Source organism: Typopeltis vanoorti, chromosome 18, assembly GCF_054136105.1.
Source record: "Typopeltis vanoorti isolate ZY-2024b chromosome 18, IOZ_Tvanoo_1.0, whole genome shotgun sequence".
NCBI classification, from domain to species: Eukaryota; Metazoa; Arthropoda; class Arachnida; order Uropygi; family Thelyphonidae; genus Typopeltis; species Typopeltis vanoorti.
In genome coordinates, this window is record NC_143566.1 from 95,554,493 (window position 1) to 95,574,999 (window position 20,507).

Consider the following 20,507-nt stretch of genomic DNA (forward strand, 5'->3'; position numbering starts at 1 on the left):
TCAAACTCACAATAATTGTTTTCCCAAAACGTCATCATCTTGCCAAACTTTTTCTCCACACAGCTTCTGAGATATGTGAACTAATAAATAAACAATAAAATTAAAAAAAAAAAAAAAATATATATATATATATATATATCGGCATTCATATTTACTTGGCAGATAATGTTATAGTATCTCAGCATTAAACTTTATTCTTTTTTATTCTCGGTATTATAGTCATTCAAACTAATATATTTTTCATAACATTATCTACCGAGTAAATATGAACGTCGATATCAATTCTCCTGATGACGATGATTTAAATTTGCTCATCAAAGAATATCAGAAGAATCTCAGGACCATTGGATTATTCATCAACAGACTAGTCTTTCTTAAAAGATGCAAGTGCCATTCAGTCATTCCCCATTTCTTAATTTTAAGGAATCTATTAAAACAGCTAGAGCTCAAAGAATTTACCACAGAGCTAAACTGGAGCTTTTATCTGAACGTATTGTTGACACCAAACATAGTCTAGCTTCTTATTTCTCTAAGAAGACTTCCCTAGAAATCTGTTTAAATAATTCTCTGGACACTTCAACTTGGAACAATTTAAAAGACATTAGTATTCTAAAGGCTTCAAAAGCCCAGAACACAAATAAAATTAATCTCATCAGAAAATTTGATGCTCTAAAATGTATACAGGATTTTAGGTCTCTCATCCCATCATACTTCTACCTATTTAAAAAAAGTTGTCATAAATGATTCTTCCCATTCCCTTTCATCAGCAGAAGAAACTGTACTTGCTAAAGGTCTCAATTTTGTTATCGCTCCTACTTCCATACCTAAAGAACTATTCCTAATTAAGATAGAAAAAGTAGCATCCTCGCTTACAAATCAAGAAGCAAACCTTCTACATATGGAAGCTATATTCACCATAAATCATGCAAGATCCCCAACTGACAACATTTCTCATTCTGAAAGATCAGCTATTAAAATCTTAAAGAAAAATAATGATATTATAATTCTTCCTGAGACAAAGGGAATGCTACTGTCATCTTAGACAAAACTGAATATCATAACAAAATTTTGGAACTACTAGAAACTGACACTTACTCTGAACTAAATAGTGACCCTACAAGAGAATTGCACAATAGAACCAACAATTTACTGAAAACCACCTCAGAGTTACCAAGAAACAATCGTCTTTCCCTCAGATCGATTCATCCGCTAATCCCACGATTATATGGACTCCCAAAGATCCTAAAATTGAACTCTCCACTTAGATCAATTGTTGAAGGTATAAACTCCTCTACTTACAACCTATCTAAATACCTCGCATCTTTCTTGAAAAACCTATCTGGTGATTCCTTCTCTCATATAAAAAATTCAGCTGATTTCGTGTCCAAAATCAAAGATGTCAAACTCAACAAATCAGATTTAATGGCAAGTTTCGATATAGTTTCTCTTCACGAATGTACCTACTCAAGAGGTCCTCCTCCATCTTCTCCAGAACAAACTATCCAAGAAATTCTTTTTCTTACTCTCTGACTGTGTAAATTTAGGATACTTCAAATTCGAAAATAAGATTTATAAACAGAACTCGGGATTGGCTATGGGCAGTCCGCTCTCTTCAATTCTTGCTGATATATTCCTTAAGGACTTCGAAGAAAAGGCGATTAATTCCTCAACACTGAAATCCAAAATCTGGTACCATTATATAGATGATGTATTCCTCATTTGGGAACACGGTTTAAACAACCTCAATATTTTTCTAGACCATCTCAACAAGTTTCATGAGAAAATCAATTTCACCTATGAACTGGAATCCAACAACTGTCATCCCTTTTTGGACTTAAAACTCACAAGATGCACTGAAAATATCAAAATCTCTATTTTTAGAAAACCCATACACACAGCCCTTCATGCTTCTTCCCATCACCACCCTCTGCAAAAATTTGTTATTATTTCAACCCTGGCACATCGATCCAGATCTTTATTAACAGACGAAACAGAGATTGAAAATGAACTTAGTTTACTAAAAAGGACTTTTGTTAACAATGGTTTCTCTCTTAAGAAGATTGATAAATTTATCTCTCACTGTCGTTCACCTACTACTGAAGATTCTTCTTCCCCAAGAGCATTTATATCTTTGCCATACATCAGCTCTCTCTCCCCAAAACTGGCAAAAATTCTTAAGAAATTCAACATTAGAACTTGTTTCACTACATTTCCAAAACTTCGCTCCATACTAAGTAGACCTAAAGTAAAACATCTCCCTCTTTGGTATCCAGGAGTCTACAAGATCATGCCCCCACAAAAGTTTGGAATCATTTTGGCGCTTGGACTGATCAGGCTTGTTCCTTCTTTATGAGGAGGAGGAACTGAACAAAAAACTTAATTTCCTCAGAACTACAGTTCAACTGAATGGCTATTTACAAAAAACTATTAACAAATTCCTATTTAATCCAGTTCCTCACCATCAGCTCCATCTCTCTCAAATTGGCTAAGGTTCTTCGAAAGTACAACACATGGACTTTAATCACACCTCTACAGAAACTCCGCTCCTTACTAAGCAGACCTAAACCTGGGCATAACAATCTCAAGTATCCTGGTGTGTACCAGATTTGGTACAGTTGTGATAAGCCATACTTTTGCCAGACAGAGCTATGCATCGAGGAATATCAGAGAGAGAGAGACATAGGTTACAGGAGAATGCAAGTCGGTGCTCTGTCTAGCCATGTTCTGTTTTCCGCAAATTCTAATGAAGAGAACCACACCCTTCCAGTACTATGGGACAAGTCTACTAATATTTTCCATTGTTCCAATGAATCAGAGAGAAGAATAGTAGAATCTAAAGAAATCATTCTCAATCCTGTACATCTCAATAACAACCTAAGTTATAACCTGTCTGACTGTCACTGTGCTGCTACACAATATTGGTGTACATGAGATTGTGAGCACATGCATACACCCAACAATGAAGTCAGAGAGCTAATGTTTTTAAATACACAAATGTTAACGCATTAACGTTGAAATGCATATGCTAACCTTTTTTGTACTGCTTAGAGTTATTTCCTTTATGGTTCTGATTGGTCGTTTCTTTTATTTTTTTTTGCACCTGAAGAAGTCTGTTAAAGATGAAACAACTAGTCGTGCAATTAAAATTTGTTTTATTTCTTATGTCGGTTTCCCAGTCATTTAATCCTAAAACACACACACACACACACATATATATATAGAGAGAGATTATCTATTAACATTTTATTATTATTATTTTGTGACACCTCCAAGGAGTCCAAAGATTCATTGAGGAGGGCACCTACTCAACAACTCTCCATCTCCACCACTTAATCCACCAAACCACCATCATTTTAATATACAAGAAGGCCATAATTAAAGAGGAGGTGTTCAGAGGAGCCCTGTAGCAAAAAATGTTTGATGAAATTCAACCAAACTTATCTAAGTACATTCTGTAACACGAGGTTCTGATTTACAGAAAAAAAAGTACAAAATTCTGCCACTAGGTGACATTTGGTGCTATTAGCATGTGGTTTGGGATTAATTAAACAGTAATGGCTAGAAGAGACATAAATTTTTTTTTTTTTCGTGTTTGTATAACTTATAAATGTGGTTCAAAATATTCTTCTTTCACATGTTCTAAGAACTGCAATCTGTGACATTTTCTGCAGTGGAATGCAACAGATCTGCACTGATTTACCTCACACGCTGTGTTATTCTGTCTTTCAAAGTTGCTAAATCAGGAACATGTCCCTACAACCAAAAGTCACAAGGATTGAGATCAAGCAAACAAGGTGGTAATACAGTGGGAAAAGCACGAACAATCGCTCTGTGTTCTATGAAGTTTGCGTAACATTTGCTGTACCAACAATCCAATGTGAGATGGTGCTCCATCCTGCATGAATATGGTAGAGTCAAGGCATCTTTGCTGCTGCAGTTGTGGAACAACTATGTTGCACAGCATCACTCAATACCTAACAAAAAGATGGTAAAAGTCACTGATCTTGCTGGGTGAAGTTCTTGGAAAGAGTATGGACCGATAATAAGCAATGCACTGAAACTGCACCACAGTGTGACTTCAAGTGAGTGTAAAGGGGTCTGTGGAACATGAGGGTTATTCATAGCCCAAATGCAGTAATTGTGTGAATTAACACTACAGTTCAGATAAAAATGTGCCTTGTCACTCCCCAAGATCTTTCACACCATACAACATCCACCTCCATTCAAGCTGAGAATGTCAGTGCAAACTACAGTTGAGTTTCTGTATTACAGCAAAGCTTAGTATCAGAGATCTTGTAGGAGAAAAAACCTCAAGCATTTTCCACACAGTTGAGTATGGAATGTCCAGTTGCCTTATTGATTTGATACTGAGTACTACTGGACCCTTATGCATTATTTATTCCTTGTTTCATGACAGCAGTTGCAACTTCATCAACTTGTTGAGGAATAAAAGATTTCACTGCTAAAGATCTGGTATTTTCAAATTGTAAAATCATTTTTCTAAGATTTGTTATTGTTATCGGTCCTTTTCTACTATCCTTCAAATGGCAGACTTGTTGAAGTGTAGCATTAGCATTACTGCATTGTTGATAATAAATCTTGACTAGCAATGTACATCTGGTTCGATGAGATCCATAGCACATCAGCCTTATCAGAATGACGTGAATCTGTTTCACTTTTCCTTATATCCACCAACTCGTCAGTAGAAACAGTGAGATTATGCAAATATCGCATGCATATACAGAAATCTCTCGATTAATGCGCTCTTTAAAACAGGTGCATTAATTGAAAATGCACTAATCAAATATAATAACCTATGGGAAAAAGTATAATTCGTTCCTCAAATTTCTTTTTTGACCCTTAATTGTTTTTTTTAATAAAAGAATTACGGTATGTCTCAGGGCCTAGTTAAAGGAAAACCATGAAGCTGAAAGACCATAGAACATATTCAGAATATGAATTTATTATTCTACTTCTTAACAAAGAATTCTGCTAACGTAGTGTGGCGGACAGTCTGTTTTTTTCTTCTTTTTTTTCCCTATAGAACTGACTCTATGGCCCTATTGTCTCTTCTAGTACTTCTGCAAATTTTACTGCTTCTCTCTTTATCGGGGTCAGCCTCTAAGCATTGTGGCTTAAAAAATTTCTGTGAAATCTCTTTGGGCTTGTCAGTGATTAAATTTTCTTCATATTCTTCAAGATCTTCCCGCTGTGCATCTAAATTTAGCAGGACGGAATCACTCAATTTCTCAGAATGAGATTTAATTAACTTAGATTCATCTGAAAAGCCTCTAAAATCATTTGCACAATGTGGAAGAATCTGCTTCCAAACAGCTTGCATATTGCTAGCAGTAATTTCATTTGACTTTGCGATTTTATAATCAGGCTGAGATTTCTCTGATTTGGCCAGAAAAGTCTTGGAAGGCATTCACTTTCAAGAAAAGCCAGTTTCATTGACATTAAATATTTGTTGGTCACAATAGTCCCCTTCTTCCATAATTTTCTTCAAAATCACTGGATAATTTGCGGCCACCTCCTTATCTGCACTTGCAGCTTTGCCTGTGATTAGAACATTATATAGGCTATTGCTCTTTTTTGAAATGCTCAAATCACCCAGCACTAACGTGGAATTCTTCTTATTTTCCATCATTAATAGCCCTTTCTTTCAAAAGGCTACAAACAGATTTAATCCTTTCGATTTAGTGCTTAGCGGAATCCGTTTTTGGTTACAATCTTCAATTCATGTAGAAAGAAGTCTCTCTAATTCAATCATTATAATACTTTGATTTCGAGTGCATGCATGATGAATTTGAAGCAGCCTTAATTTTCTCTTTGTATTCAGCAGCTTTGCTTAAATTTGTTCTTATAGTTGATTTATCCATTTTTCTGTTCTTGTCCTATCTTTACTATGGACTCGCTTGTTAATTCTTCATTTTTTTTTATTATTTCAAGTTTTTCTTCCAATGAGATTTTTTTTCGAATCATTTTCACACTTCCACGTTTTTGCTCACTAATTCTTTTACTCACGATGAAAGGTTGGGAAAATACTTTAAAATAAAACAAAGTAAGGAAAACAGTTGCAAAGGAGGCACGAGATATGATCAGCAAAATGCTATGTAAAGCAGACGACATAAATTTTGGCAAGAAATTTGGAGAACATAGTGTACATGGAAATAGTGTAGTATGCGATTAAAAAATAACTTTATAAAATGTTTTAAATCAGTAACTAAACTATTTCATCCTGGTGAGTGATTTTTTAAAATAGTTAGCCATAAAAAATGTATAGAGAGAAAATTTTTAAAATCTGTAACGTTTATTTTTAAGATGTATGTATACATCTTAAAAATAAAGGTGCACTAATCGAATTTGGGTATCAAAAAAAAAATGACGCACTAATCGAAAATGCACTAATTGGAGGCGCATTAATCGAGGGATTGCTGTAGCACCAAATGTCCCTTGGTGGAAGAATTGTGTATTGTTTTGTAAATAAAAGACGCATGTTCCAGAGTGTTCTCACACCAAGTTTTGTTGAATTTTGTCAATACATTTTTCGCTACAGGGCTCTGAACACCCCTCTTTAATTATTGCAACTCTGTTTATCAAAATAATAATATATTAAAGTTAATTTCAATCTTGAAGGATTTTTAGTAAATTTGAAGTGGCTGAAGAAGATAAAGGGTCACACTGTTAAAATTGATGAAAATGACTTTTTTTATGAAAAAGTAAAATGGTTACTGTTCCACTATATCAGGCCACATAACGATGCTGTGTACATTTTTAGTTTTTCAGGGATATAATGATATCTCAGAAACAGTCTAAAGAGACTAAGGCAGTGTAGGTTTTTGGAATGTATGAAGACAAACTGAAGTAGAACAACAAACATAATGATTTTATGATAATATCACCTAAGAAATTTATCCAAACACCATGTTCCACACTCAAATATCTCACAGCAACATTCAATCTACAAATTAGACAAAATCAGCACACATTTAAATATAAAATTTGCTTATCTTGCTGCAGCCAACATGATGACTGGTGTTTAAATCAACATGAAAACAAAGATGGAATGTCAAATTTACTTTTGGTAGGGATTTATTGTTGGAGGTGGAAGAAATAAGAGATCTTCAGGTGATGATGGTAGTTCATCATCAAATTCCTGACATGTACCCTCAGAAAGGTGTATAGGATATGATAGTACTATATGAAAAATTTACATTATTACAAACTTCCTATCTACAATTTTCTTCCAAATCGTTACCTGTCAAGACTCCAAAATTATCAGCTTTCATATTTCTATCTTCTAGGCACTTTTTATCATATCAATCCACCTCTCTCGTGCTATTCCTCAGCATCTTTTTCCTGCCAACCTGAAAAGATTAGCAAAACATTTGTTTTGCTAATCTTTCCTCTTTCATTCTGCTTGAGTGACTATACCACCTTGAGATAGCTCTGCTACCACGTTCCTGGATGCTAACAATGTCAAGTTCTTTCCTAATATTCTCATTTTTAATATGATATTGCCATTAATGCCATCTTCACATCCCTAATCTTTTTCAGACCTCTCATATCTGCAGTCTCTAGTCTTTAGTCAAGTGTTTTACTTCTAACCCATCTCTCAAATCCATAAGTTAAAAGTGGTTTGAACACTGTCTTGTATACAGTTAATTTAGTGTTTTGACTAATTTCTCTCTTATTCCATATAAATTTATTCAGCTGACTTCTTAACATACCAGCTTTATTGATTCTGTTGTCTATTTCCATGTTTAATTTATCATCTTCACTAAAAATTGTACCTAAGTAGCTGAAATGTTTTATAGGTTCTCCATTCACAATGCAGTTGATATTTTCAGTGTTTCTGCCTATTTTCATTGTTTTTGTCTTGTTACTGCTGACCTTCACACCACATCTATTATAACAGTTATTCAATTTAGTCAGGGAATCTTGCAGACTTGTAGCGGATTAATTTAGAAGTATAACATCATCTGCATAAAGCTGACATTAACATCTCCAATTCTGATATCAGGTTTAATACCACTTTCCTTCATAATGTGATCCATACAGATGAATGAATAACAGAGGGGATAATGTACATCCTTATCTGACACCAGATTTAACATTAAACCACCTTCCTGTACTTCCTTCAATTCTAACTGCTGACTTACAACTCAAATAAAGACTAAGGAACTAAAATTTAGAGGATGCATTGCCAATTTTGGCAATGCATCCTCTAATGTTTATCTCTATCATCCTCTATGCTTCCTATAATGCTGTGCATTATGGAAAGGGTCACTACCCAGGCAGGTTTTGACCCAGAAGTGAACAAAGGTTGAAGTAATGCAGAAGTCATATTTCCATATACAAGTAGCCACAAGGTGTGTGACTGAATGATAATGAACGTGTCATAGCAACTCTAAAAGTGGACGAGATGTCAATATGCCTGAATCTACGTCAGAAGGTGAAGTTGCATCAGATTTTAGTGATTTGAAAACATCTACAAGGAATATAGGTGTTACATCAAAAATGCATTCCCCTCAACAGAGCAGCCATTCAGCAAATGCTTGAAATTTCTTTAACAGAGTAAAAGAAAAAAATAATGAAGGAGAAGAAATGTTTAATTCAAGTTCGCATTATTACTAAAATACTCTTGATTAGAGATAGATGTTGAAAGTTTTTCCACTTGGTTTTACTATAAGTTAAAGATGCCAAGAAATTATATTCTTGGTTTAATCCTTTATCCAAGTAATGACTACTGCATTACTTCAACCTTGGTCTGGCTGCCACTGATGAGACCTCAATAAAGGTCAAAACTAATCTGGATAGTGACCCTTCCCATAATGCATAGTATTATACATGTCCATAACGATATGTGTTTTGCATTATGGGATTCTAAGGGAAGTATAATGTAAAGTTATTAGCGTCTATATACGAGTTGACCAGTTGTGAAGTTACTTTATGTGCAAACTTTGTTTGCTTACACTTGGATAAAGGATTAAACCAAGAATATAATTTCTTGGCACATTTAATTCATTCTCCGTATTGCATGATGCTTTATTGCTTCAATCCAATCAGAATTACCATAATTAAAATCACCCACAACGATCACCCTTCTCTTGCTTGCTAAGTCAATTTGCATATACATTTCTTTCTCTGCATACTCTTCATAGCCCCTGGCCTATTGCAGCATCCAGTTTAATCTCATTTTACCAATTACTACTTTGCACCATAAAATTTCAAAACCACTGCTACTATTTTCCCCTTGAATTTTCACCAGCCAACTTGGAAGCCTACTAAAGGATTGCCATTAAATTAGATCCAGTACACTATCCAGCAGGTGGTCTGCAGAATAACCACTTTAAAGTTGTATCCTAGAAAAGAAGAAATATTAGGTTTCTCCATGGTGGCGATATAATCTGAAAACATCACTCATATAGGATGGAAGAAATGAGGTAAAATAAACCAGGTCTCTGCCACAGAACCCAAGCATGGTTTCTAGCAACTTCAAGCTTCAAATAAACAAAATGGTAATCTCATTCCTGTTGGCTGATTGATATATATCCAGCTGCCAGTGGCAGCTCATCTATAAGGGATACAGGGCTGCATTGAATGCAGCTCCAGAATTGCGTATACTAGCCAGTACTACTCGCTAGTATACCCAACGCTGGCATTGCATTCAATGCAGCCCTTATGGACGAGCCACCACTGCCAGCTGCTAACAGGCTCAACTAATGTAAAGTTGTAGGTAGAGGGGCTGATTGTTGCAGATTTCACTAAAGTTCATTGCGCTTTGAATGGGACAGAACATCAGTGTTTTAGACTTCTGAGCATCAGCCCTAGGCTCTGCAATTGTGCAATCTATCTTGGCTATACTGAGAAAAATACTATCTCCCTTTTAAACTCTTGACCTCATTTACTTACAAATCACTCACAACCAACTGTTACAACTCATTAAACCAATTTACCACTCTACAAGGGAAAAAAAATATAGTCATCCTGCCCTTACTACCTGCATTTACATATATGTTTCCATCATATCCTCTATTTTATGTCAGCTAAATTTTGTAATCCACAAACCTTCAGTCTCTTCTCCTAGAGAGCATTCCATAAAAAATCACCATTTGATAACTTGCTTCTGTATCCTCCTCAGAATACGAAACCATCCAGACAGCCCATCAGTCCAGACATGGCTGTAATTTCCTTATCTAGACATGTTCATCAATATTCTTGTAGTCCAATGACCGCTTTTAACCATTATACGTGTTATATTGGCAGTCCATTTAAATCATCCTGCAGGATTTTCATACATACTTCATTAACTCTCTATGACTCTTTTGTTCTGTACTGTTCACCTCATGCTATGAGCTATTCCAAACTTTTGTAATTTTTCTTTAAATGTTAATTTCTTTTCAGTTCAATTTTCCAAATAGTGAGATCATTTTCTAACTGCACACAGATAAGCAGGAAGAGATGGTGAGACATCTGCTATCACCAGTGATCTCAAACAAATTGTTTGCAAGCCTATGAATATACTAGATAACTGTTAATAAACACTTCCCAAATACTCTAGATCTCTTCCTCACTTGTAACTCTCCTAAGTATACTGTGGGTGTTATCTGTTCTCTGTGCATTTCGGATTCACAATCCAGTGTGGATTTATTCTCTTGAGGAACAACATTCACACCACCACTCTTATCCATGTGTTGTCCGTCATTATGAAAATGACTTTTGTGACTTTTACATCTCATTTCCTTAGTTGGATTATTGTTTCAGTCTTTTAATCCAAACATTTGCATTTAGCATGTCACTGAAGCAATTCTTATATTGGTATGGAAACATTTTTCATATTTTAAATTTCTGTACTCTGAGATGTCTGCCAGGGATTTCTGCAACTGACTTTCATCAAAATCTTCATCTTCCTTTTCTGTTTATATAGCAGCCCAAAATCCCTGCAAGCAAACTATTAGTACCACCAAAACTAATTTGAAAGGACTAAAAGCAGGAAACTTGAATCATGTTTGATTGGCAGTTATGCTTTCTAGTCTCTTATTATTGGCCATAACTTTTATTCAACCCTGCTTCCACTTCTTTTGTACTCAAATATTTTGCAGCATTGCTATCCACTGGAAAAGCTAATCTCTTGACTTCTTACTTTTTTTTAAATTCTTACAGAGACAATCTTGATAAATGTTCTCCAACCATTCAATGTTTACCTTCCATTTTTTGTCAGAAAGAGATCAGAGGTGTGTTCCTCAGCACAAGGTTCAAGCAGAAAAAAAAAAAAAGGAAACAAAACAAAAAGTTCAGTGCAGTAGTGACCATAACAATCATAGATATTTAACAAAAATAAATGTTCTCGGTATTCTGTGTTGAACGGTAAATGTAATAATACATATTCACTGTACATATATATATAAAAAAAAAAAACATATATTCAGATAACCCTCGCATAACGTGGATGTTAGGTTCCACAAAAATGCCGCATTATGCAAGACTCAGATCACATAGAAAAAGTACGGTTAGGTTCTGAAATCTTTTTTTTTTTAAGATTATATAAACAATGACATATCCAACAAAAATATATTTTTATTTAATTCAGGTAATTCATGTAAGTTAAGAAAACATATAAACTATGAAACAAATACATAGTATAAAATTATAAACTGTATGTAAACTTCATTGTACATAATATATAAATGTTTTAGGCAAAATAAAATAAATGTATATTTTAATCGTCATCACTCTCTTCAAAACTAACATTTTGTAGATGTTCTTTATTTACGAGTGGCTGGACGTTGTCATCACTTGAAATCTCTTGGACATCATTAGTATAATTCTCATTGCATACTCTGGCTGGTTTAATACCATGTTTACCACTATGCTGCAATTTTTTATTAAGTTCATAATACGGAGCTAAACAAATATCCAATTGTAATTAAGGGGGTACAAAATCCCTTGTTGTTCAACTGCCAGTAAGCAAAACTCTAAAATTGAGAACTACGAATCTATGAGTTTCATATATACCGAAAAAAACTATCGGCGAATCCAAGTGTAAATGACCACTTGGTAGTACAACACCAAGGCAACTCGAAGCAAAGGTGGAGCAAGATCCCTCACTATGGTTTGTTTCGTGAATTTTCCACAGCACTCCATTGAGAGATCGATATCCATAAAATAACTTTCCTGCCAAGTCCAATCCTTCTGCTAATTTCTTTAAACTAATTCTTTAACAGATTCATCACAATCAGAATCTTCGGCAGAACTTTCCTCGCCATTTGGTTTGACGTCATCTATTAATTGTACCAGTTCCTCCTCATTTAAATATATTTCCCCATCAATTAATTCACTATTGAAGAGATTGAAGCACTTATGAAGAAGTTCGCGAAGGTTGAGTCTCATGTGCTGATCGAAACTGAATGTATCTTTAGTCTTGTTCAATTGTTACCTTGGCAGTTTACAGCGGGTGGGTTTATCCCTATTAACAAACGCGTATATCGCAAAAGTGCTCTAAGTGACCATTACTATAAAAATAAATTTTTTTACATAAAAAAGCATTACATATTGTATGTAACTCAACAAAAAATAAAGTGCTCAGCTTGAGATTAACACACTTATGATTTTTAATACGCTTTCCTGGCAGAAAATGAAGACAATTTTCTACAATAAATACTTTATACGGTAATGCCATTAAATTATTAAGATAATTTAATGGCAATCCTAAAGGTTATTTCCCCTAATATAAATTCACTACTTAGAACTACATGCACGATATGGGCAGACGCAAATTTAACGAAGATAAAATTTGATTTTTAAGTCACATGTTGAAAAATATATGAAAAGATAAAGAGTTACAACAGTTTACAGACCATCTTATATCGAAACCGCATTGTGTAAGTACCGTGTTCAACAAGGGTTATTACAATTTGTAGACCGCGTTATATCGAAACCACGCTGTATAAGTACCATGTTATAAGAGAGTTACCTATATATGTGTGTGTGTGTGTGTGTGTGTTGTGTGTATGATGAATTATTGACTCGGTTGAAATACATATTGTGAAAAGAGTTGAAAGACTTAAACCGAGAGTTAGGTAAAAGGGGGTTTAATAGTAAAACACGACTAGTTTCGGCTTATAACAGCCTTCATCAGGTGACATTATAAAAGAAAAAACACTAAACACTGAAGGTTAAAAATACTATGAACAACATAGAGAGTCTCTATACATAATTAGTATGAAAATGTTTTAGTTGTATTTAAAGGCTGTTCTTTCGTTTGTTGAATTGTTAGGAGAGTGCATGCTTGCAGCATCACGTGAATGCCAGTACATGATTACAGCTGAATGACTATCTGGGAGATTGTAGCTCAAGTTATTATTTAGATGTTCAGGGTTGAGGATGATTTCCCTAGATTTTTCTCTCCAATTCATCATGGCAATGAAAGATGTTAGTAGATCTGTCCCAGCAGACTGTATGACTTGGGGTTTCATCATTACGATTAGCCGAGGAAAGGATATGGCTTGATAAGGCACTGGCCCGCTGTCTCTTGTAAGCAATGTCCCTCATTTGTTCCTCCATGTGTAATTCAATAGATTTGTCTGCCTAGCCAAAATAAGGAATATCACAATCACACCAAATTTTGTACATGCCAGGAAATTTAAGATGATGATGACATGGTTTTGGGTGGCTTATTAAGGAACGGAATTTTGGAAGTGGAGTAAACAAAGTTCTGATATTGTATTTTTTAGATCCTTGGCTAATTTTTTGTGAAATTGAACTTATGTAAGGAATAGATATATTGCCTTTAAAAGTATTTATTTCTTCTATGTGATGACTAGGAGGATTAAGAAGGAATTTTTCAATAATTCTTTTAGAATATCCCTTACGTATGAAAGTAGTTTTGAGATAGTTGATTTCTTTTTGAAGTTCATTTGGGTCATCAAGAAGAGAGCGAGCTCAATGTTCCAAGGTAGAAATTATTCCAAGTTTTTGGGGAGGGAAGTGATGGGACTGACTATGAAGATATCTGTTGGTATGTGTAGGCTTTCTATACATTGAAATTTTAAGTTTACCAGAAGACTGGGTCAGTTTCACATCTAGGAAAGGCAGGGAACTATCAGTTTCAAGCTCTGCTGTGAACTTTATACTTGGGTGACGACGACTATTGAGATGTTCCAGGAAATTCATTAAGGAATCATGTCCATGGCTCCAAATGAGGAAAAAGTCATCCATATAACGTTTCCAAACTTTAGGTGTTAAAGCAAAGGAAGATTAACCTTGGCTTCAAAATCCTCCAAATAAATATTTGCAAGAACAGGGGATAAAGGATTACCCATCGCAAGACCATGATTCTGCTTGTATATAGTATCTTGGAATCTAAAGTAACCGGACTTGATGCAATGGGTAAGTAAGGCCAACATTACATTTTTTTGGATAACTTGTCCTTGATTACTTTTATGACTTTATCTGTTGGGATATTAGTGAACAAGGAAATTATGTCAAAGCTAGCTATGATTTCATCTTCATTAACTGTCACATCCTTAACTGTATGAAGCAAAGTCTGCTGAGTTATTGATAAAGGATGAGGACTTGCCTGAAAAACATGAGGTATTTTGCAAGATGTTTAGAAAGTTTGTACATAAGAGAATCAATACCTTCCACAATGGGACACAGTGGGATGTTTTCCTTATGGATTTTTGGAGCTCCATATATGCGCGGAATAAGAGGATGGAGAGAGCGTAGAGACAGGCGAACATTTCGAGATACGACTTCTATTGAATTACACATGGAGGAATACATGAGGGACATTGCTTACAAGAGACAGCTAGCCAATGCCTTATCAACCTCGGCTAATCCTAATGATGAAACCCCAAGTACAGTAGGCTGGGACAGATCTACTAACATCTTTCATTGCCACGATGAATTGGAGAGAAAAATCTTAGAATCTAGGGAAATCATCCTCAACATCTAAATAATAACTTGAGCTACAACCTCCCAGATAGTCATTCAGCTGTAATCATGTACTGGCATTCACATGATGCTGCAAGCACACACTCTCCTAACAATGCAACAAATGAAAGAACAGCCTTTAAATACAACTACGTTTTCATACTAATTATGTATAGAGACTCTCTATGTTGTTCATAGTTTTTTTAACCTTCAGTGTTTAGTGTTTTTTCTTTTATAATGTCACCTGATGAAGGCTGTTATAAGCCGAAACTAGTCGTCATCATCATCATCATCATCAAATTCCTGCCATGTACCCTCAAGGGGTGTACAGGATATGACAGTACTACATGAAAAAATTACATCATTACTAACTTCCTATCTACAATTTTCCTCCAAATCAGTCTGTTACTTGTCAAGACTCCAACATTATCAGATCTTATATTTCTATCGTCTAAGGCACTTTGTACCGTATCAATCCACCTATATCTTGGTCTTCCTCTGGGTCGTTTTCCTGCCAACCTGGCAGAGAACACTTGTTTTGCTAATCTTTCCTCTCCCATTCTATTTAAGTGACCATACCATCTGAGATTAGCTCTGCTAACGCATTCCTGGATGCTGACAATGTCAAGTTCTTTCCTAATATCCTCATTTTTAATATGATATTGCCATTGATGCCATCTGTTCACGCCTCTAATCTTTCTCAGGACTCTCATATCTGCGGTCTCTAGTCTTTGGTCAAGTGTTTAACTTCTGACCCAGCTCTCAGATCCATAAGTTAAAATTGGTTTGAACACAGTCTTGTATACAGCTAATTTAGTGTTCCGACTAATTTCTTTCTTATTCCATATGAATTTATTCAATTGACTTCCCACGATACCAGCTTTGCTGATTCTGTTGTCTATTTCTATATTTAATTTACCATCTTCAGTAAAAATTGTGCCTAAGTAGCTGAAATGTTTTACTTGTTCCACAGGTTCTCCATTCACAACACAGTTGACATTTTCAATGATTCTGCCTATTTTCATCGTCTTTGTCTTTTTATTGCTGATCTTCATACCATATCTATTACAACAGCTATTCAATTTAGTCAGAGAATCTTGCAGACTTGTAGCGGATTTATTTAGAAGTATAACATCATCTGCATAAAACAAAGAGCTGACATTAACATCTCCAATTTTGATATCAGGTTTAATACCACATTCCTTCATAATGTGATCCATATAGATAATGAATAACAGAGGGGATAATGTACATCTTTGTCTCACACCAGATTTAACATTAAACCATCTTCCTGTACTTCCTTCAATTCTAACTGCTGAATCACAACTCAAATAAAGACTAAGTATTGCTTGATATAATGCCCCACTGACACCATATAACTGCAGCATATTGAATAGCTTCTCTCTTGGCACCTTGTCATATGCCTTTTCCAAATCGACAAAACTTAAATACAGATCTTTCTTATATTCCCATGCTTTCTCGACTATTTGTCGTAAAGTGAAGATCTGATTCTGACAGCCTCTATTTGGCCTGAATCCAGCTTGTTCTTCACCAAGCTTTTCTTCCACAATTCTTCTCAACCGTTTCTCAAGTATACTTGCATAGATCTTGCCAGGAACACTCAGTAGGGAAATACCTCTGTAATTCTCACATTCAGTTTTATTTCCCTTTTTATATATGGGTACTATGAGAGCTCTACTCCAATCATCGGGAATTCGTCCCTCTGTCCAGGCTTTCTGAACTATGCAGTGCAGCCACTGTAAGACTCTTATACCACCATACTTCAGCATTTCTGGTCGTATATCATCTACTCCTGAAATTGGAAGTGATCACTATTTAGTCTTGAGCAGGATAAAATTGAATTTCATATTGAAAAGAATAACATGTAAGAAAGCCTTTCCACATTTCAAGCTTTTGATGGCTTTTTCTACTTCATGTATGGATATGTATTCCTGACTGCATGCCTGGTCAGTGTTTTTTATCACTGTGCTGTCATCACTGCTTGTTTCATTTAGCAGTTTTTCAAAGTAATTACTCCATACTTCAAGGATATCTTTTTCTCCTGTTTTCATTTCACCTTTATCATCTCTAATTCCTTTTACAGCACTCTTTCCTCCATTCCTAAGCTTCTTCAACAACCTCCAGAATATTTTGCCACCTTCTTGATATTTATTTTCTATATTCTTGCCAAAGTCCTCCCATGACTTTTGTTTAGCTAGTTTTACACACTGTTTAGCTTTCTTACATTTGTCTCTGTATTCTGTAAGAGTAAAAGCTGACTTATTTGCCAGGAACTTTTGATATGCTTTCTTCTTTTCCTTCACTGCCTCTTTAACTTCCTGTGTCCACCAGGGAGTTCTGATTTTTTTATCTTTGCACACAACCTCACCACATGCCTCTCTGGCAGAATCAATCAAATGTTTCCTTCAGAGTTTGCCACTGAATCTCCAAGGTTTGGTTCCTGTTCTCAAACTCTTTCATTTTCTTTTCAATAATATTTCTGTATTTTAGTCTACAGTTCACATCTGAGAGCTGCTCAACTTTTATTCGCTTTAAAACTTTCTTACATGTTATTCTTTTCAATATGAAATTCAATTTTATCCTGCTCAAGACTAAATAGTGATCACTTCCAATTTCAAATCCTCTCTACACTCTGGTGTCCTGCACCAGGGAGAAAACATCACTATCAACAATAACATAGTCAATGAGACTTTTCTTATTCCTAGCCTCTTCTCTCCATGTGAATTTGTGCACATTTTTATGTTGGAACATGGTGTTAGTAATAACCAGTCCATGTCCTGAGCAGAAATCCAACAGATATTTGCATTATTATTAGCTTTGCTCTTTTCTCCAAATTTTCCCAAAATATTTTTGTATGTCTCACAATCATTTCCTACTCTACTATTTAGATCCCCAACAAGGACAAACTTTTCCTTTTTCATTGTGTCAGTTGCTTTTTCTAAAGCCTCAAAAAATTCCTCCACTTCTACCTTAGTAGAACCTTCTGTGGGACCATAGGCACAAATAAGTCTCATTGTCCAGTTCCCCATTCTCATATTTGCCCACATTACTCTACTTGAGACTGACTGCCATTCAAGAAGATTAGCCTCGTATTTTGTGTTGAATACTATGGCTACTCCTTCTTTTCCTTGACTAGCCGAAACTAGTCGTGTTTTACTATTAAACCCCATTTTACCTAACTCTCAGTTTAAGTCATTCAACTCTTTTCACAATATATATATATATATATATATATATATATATATATATATATATATATATATATATATATATATATATTAAGGATACCAAGTAATTTTATAAACTTGGTTTTTTTGTAAAAAGTGTCACACACACACATATATATATATTATTTATCAAAAACGAATGTACTCAGTATTTTGTATACTGAATTTATGTGATCAAAAAAAAGGTAATAATGTTTCAATTGTATATATATATGTAAATACACTGTATAATAATAAACTTTGATATACTGAAAAAAATTACCATTCAGGACCCGAAAATGTTTATAAGGGAAGAGTATTAAAGAAGCTATCAAACAGTATCAAAGGACCTTATAAGATGAGTGTTGTGACTCCATGGAGTGACAAGCCTCATCTTGTAAGGTCCTTTGATACTGTTTGATAGCAGCTTTGAACTTTACAACTACCTCTCAATAGTTTAAATGTCTCAATCATATCACCTCTCCTTCTTTTATCTACCAAACTTTGCACTCCACATTTCTTCAATCTATCTTTATAACTAACATTATACAGTTCTGCTATCATTAGCTATCTGCCTCTGTACTCTTTCCAAGGTTAATTTACCCTTTTTAAATCCTGGGAACCAAATCTGAGCATAGCAGTCCAAGTGTGGTCTGATCAGGACTTTACACAATGGAATCACAACTCTTCTATCTCTGCTGTTCAGTGTCCTCCTCGGTATTGCACAGCAATAATCTAAGTTATCTTCAACACCTTTGCAATATATCCTCTAAACTTCAGATTTTTATCAATCATTATCTCAAGATCCTTTGCCTCCCCCACTTCCTCCAATATAGTTCCTCAAACAGAGTATGCAGCTTCCCATTGATGTATCCCTTTACATTAAGCTGAATTAAATTGCATACCCATTCATCTGGCCATCTGTCCAGCTTATTCAAATCTTCCTGAAGGACTCCTATCTGCAATATTCCCAACTTCACATCATCTGCAAACAACTGAATATCCCACTGCAATCCATTGACAATGTCACTGATATAAAGGTTAAACAATATAGGTCCCAGTACTGAACCCTGTGGAATACCACTTGTAACCATTTTGCTTCTTTGACACTGTTCATTTATACAATTCTTTGACAGCCAATCTCCAATTCAATTCACTAACCTTACAACAAAAACCATGTGCTCTTAAATATCAACTTATCATGTGGCACCTCATGCCTTTACCTCATCAACCACTCTTGTTACCTCATTATAAAAGGCAAACAGATTACTAAAAGAAGAGTGCTGCTTAAACAAAACCATGCTGACCCTCACAGATAACATTATCCCAATCTGCCCAATGCTGTATATGATCTCTCACTAATTACATATAAGGAGAGGAGCTCTCCACTCTACTCCTTATATATATATATATATATATATACAGGGTGTTCGGGATAAATTTGACAGTTTCGTAAGGAAAAAGAAAATCTTCTTTGTATCTATTAAATTTAATGAATTGACAAAAAAACATTACAGGCAGAGTTAATTACAATACTATCAACAAGATTTACTCAAAATAACCACCATTAGCATCGATCACAGCTTCAATTCTGCTTCGGAACCTCGAACAAGCTGATGCTACAGTCTCCCTGGGAAGGGCCGCAAAAACTGTTTTAATTTTATCCATTAACTGGGCTTTTGTATTACTGGAAGTGCGATTGGTGTCTTTTTCAACTGCGCCCCATACAAAATAATCCATGGGGTTAAGGTCTGGGGAGTTTGGAGGCCAAACATTTGGACTGGTGAAGTCGTAGAAATTTTCAGACAACCATTTTTGACTTTTCCCAGAGGTGTGGCAAGGGGCCGAATCCTGCTGCCATACATACGGCCTACCATTGGCTACCCTTGTTATCCAGGGCTTGACTACAGTTAGCAACTCCACGAACAAAGCCCGAATTCCAATGCCAGGGTTCTTCAACACCTGTTCCTGCAGATTTGCGAGGAATTCTGCTGTACGAACGCAATCAGATCGTCTGCTAGGGATCTTTCTTCTTGCTACATCCTCGTAGTCACCATTGCAAGTCTCTAGTTCATGCCTGATTGTTTTTACTGTATTCAGGGAGCATTGGGCAGCAGTCGTAATATCCTTATTTTGATGGCGGGCACGAATCATCATGATACAAGTTATTCTCTTCCATGATTCAGGTGGGTTCCAGCTATCCATCCTTTCTGACATCTTGTATATGAATGAAGAAGGGTCCAAACTTTTAAATGAAGAGAAGTGTGTGTTAATACATGTAACTTACGGAAAAATATAATTAATTATAAATATGTCAAATTTATCCCGAACACCCTGTAT

General features: G+C 35.2%; 1 protein-coding gene across 3 annotated transcripts in view; it reads right to left on the reverse strand.

Moving 5' to 3' along the window:
* LOC150096963 (VPS9 domain-containing protein 1-like) overlaps positions 1-20,507 on the reverse strand; it is a 453,159-nt gene that overhangs the window by 67,494 nt on the left and 365,158 nt on the right. For all 3 annotated transcript variants that reach the window (XM_090408053.1, XM_090408054.1, XM_090408055.1), the window contains one exon: positions 11-80. In XM_090408053.1, the coding sequence (XP_090264179.1) occupies positions 11-80 (70 nt within the window). The remainder of the gene's footprint in view (positions 1-10; positions 81-20,507) is intronic.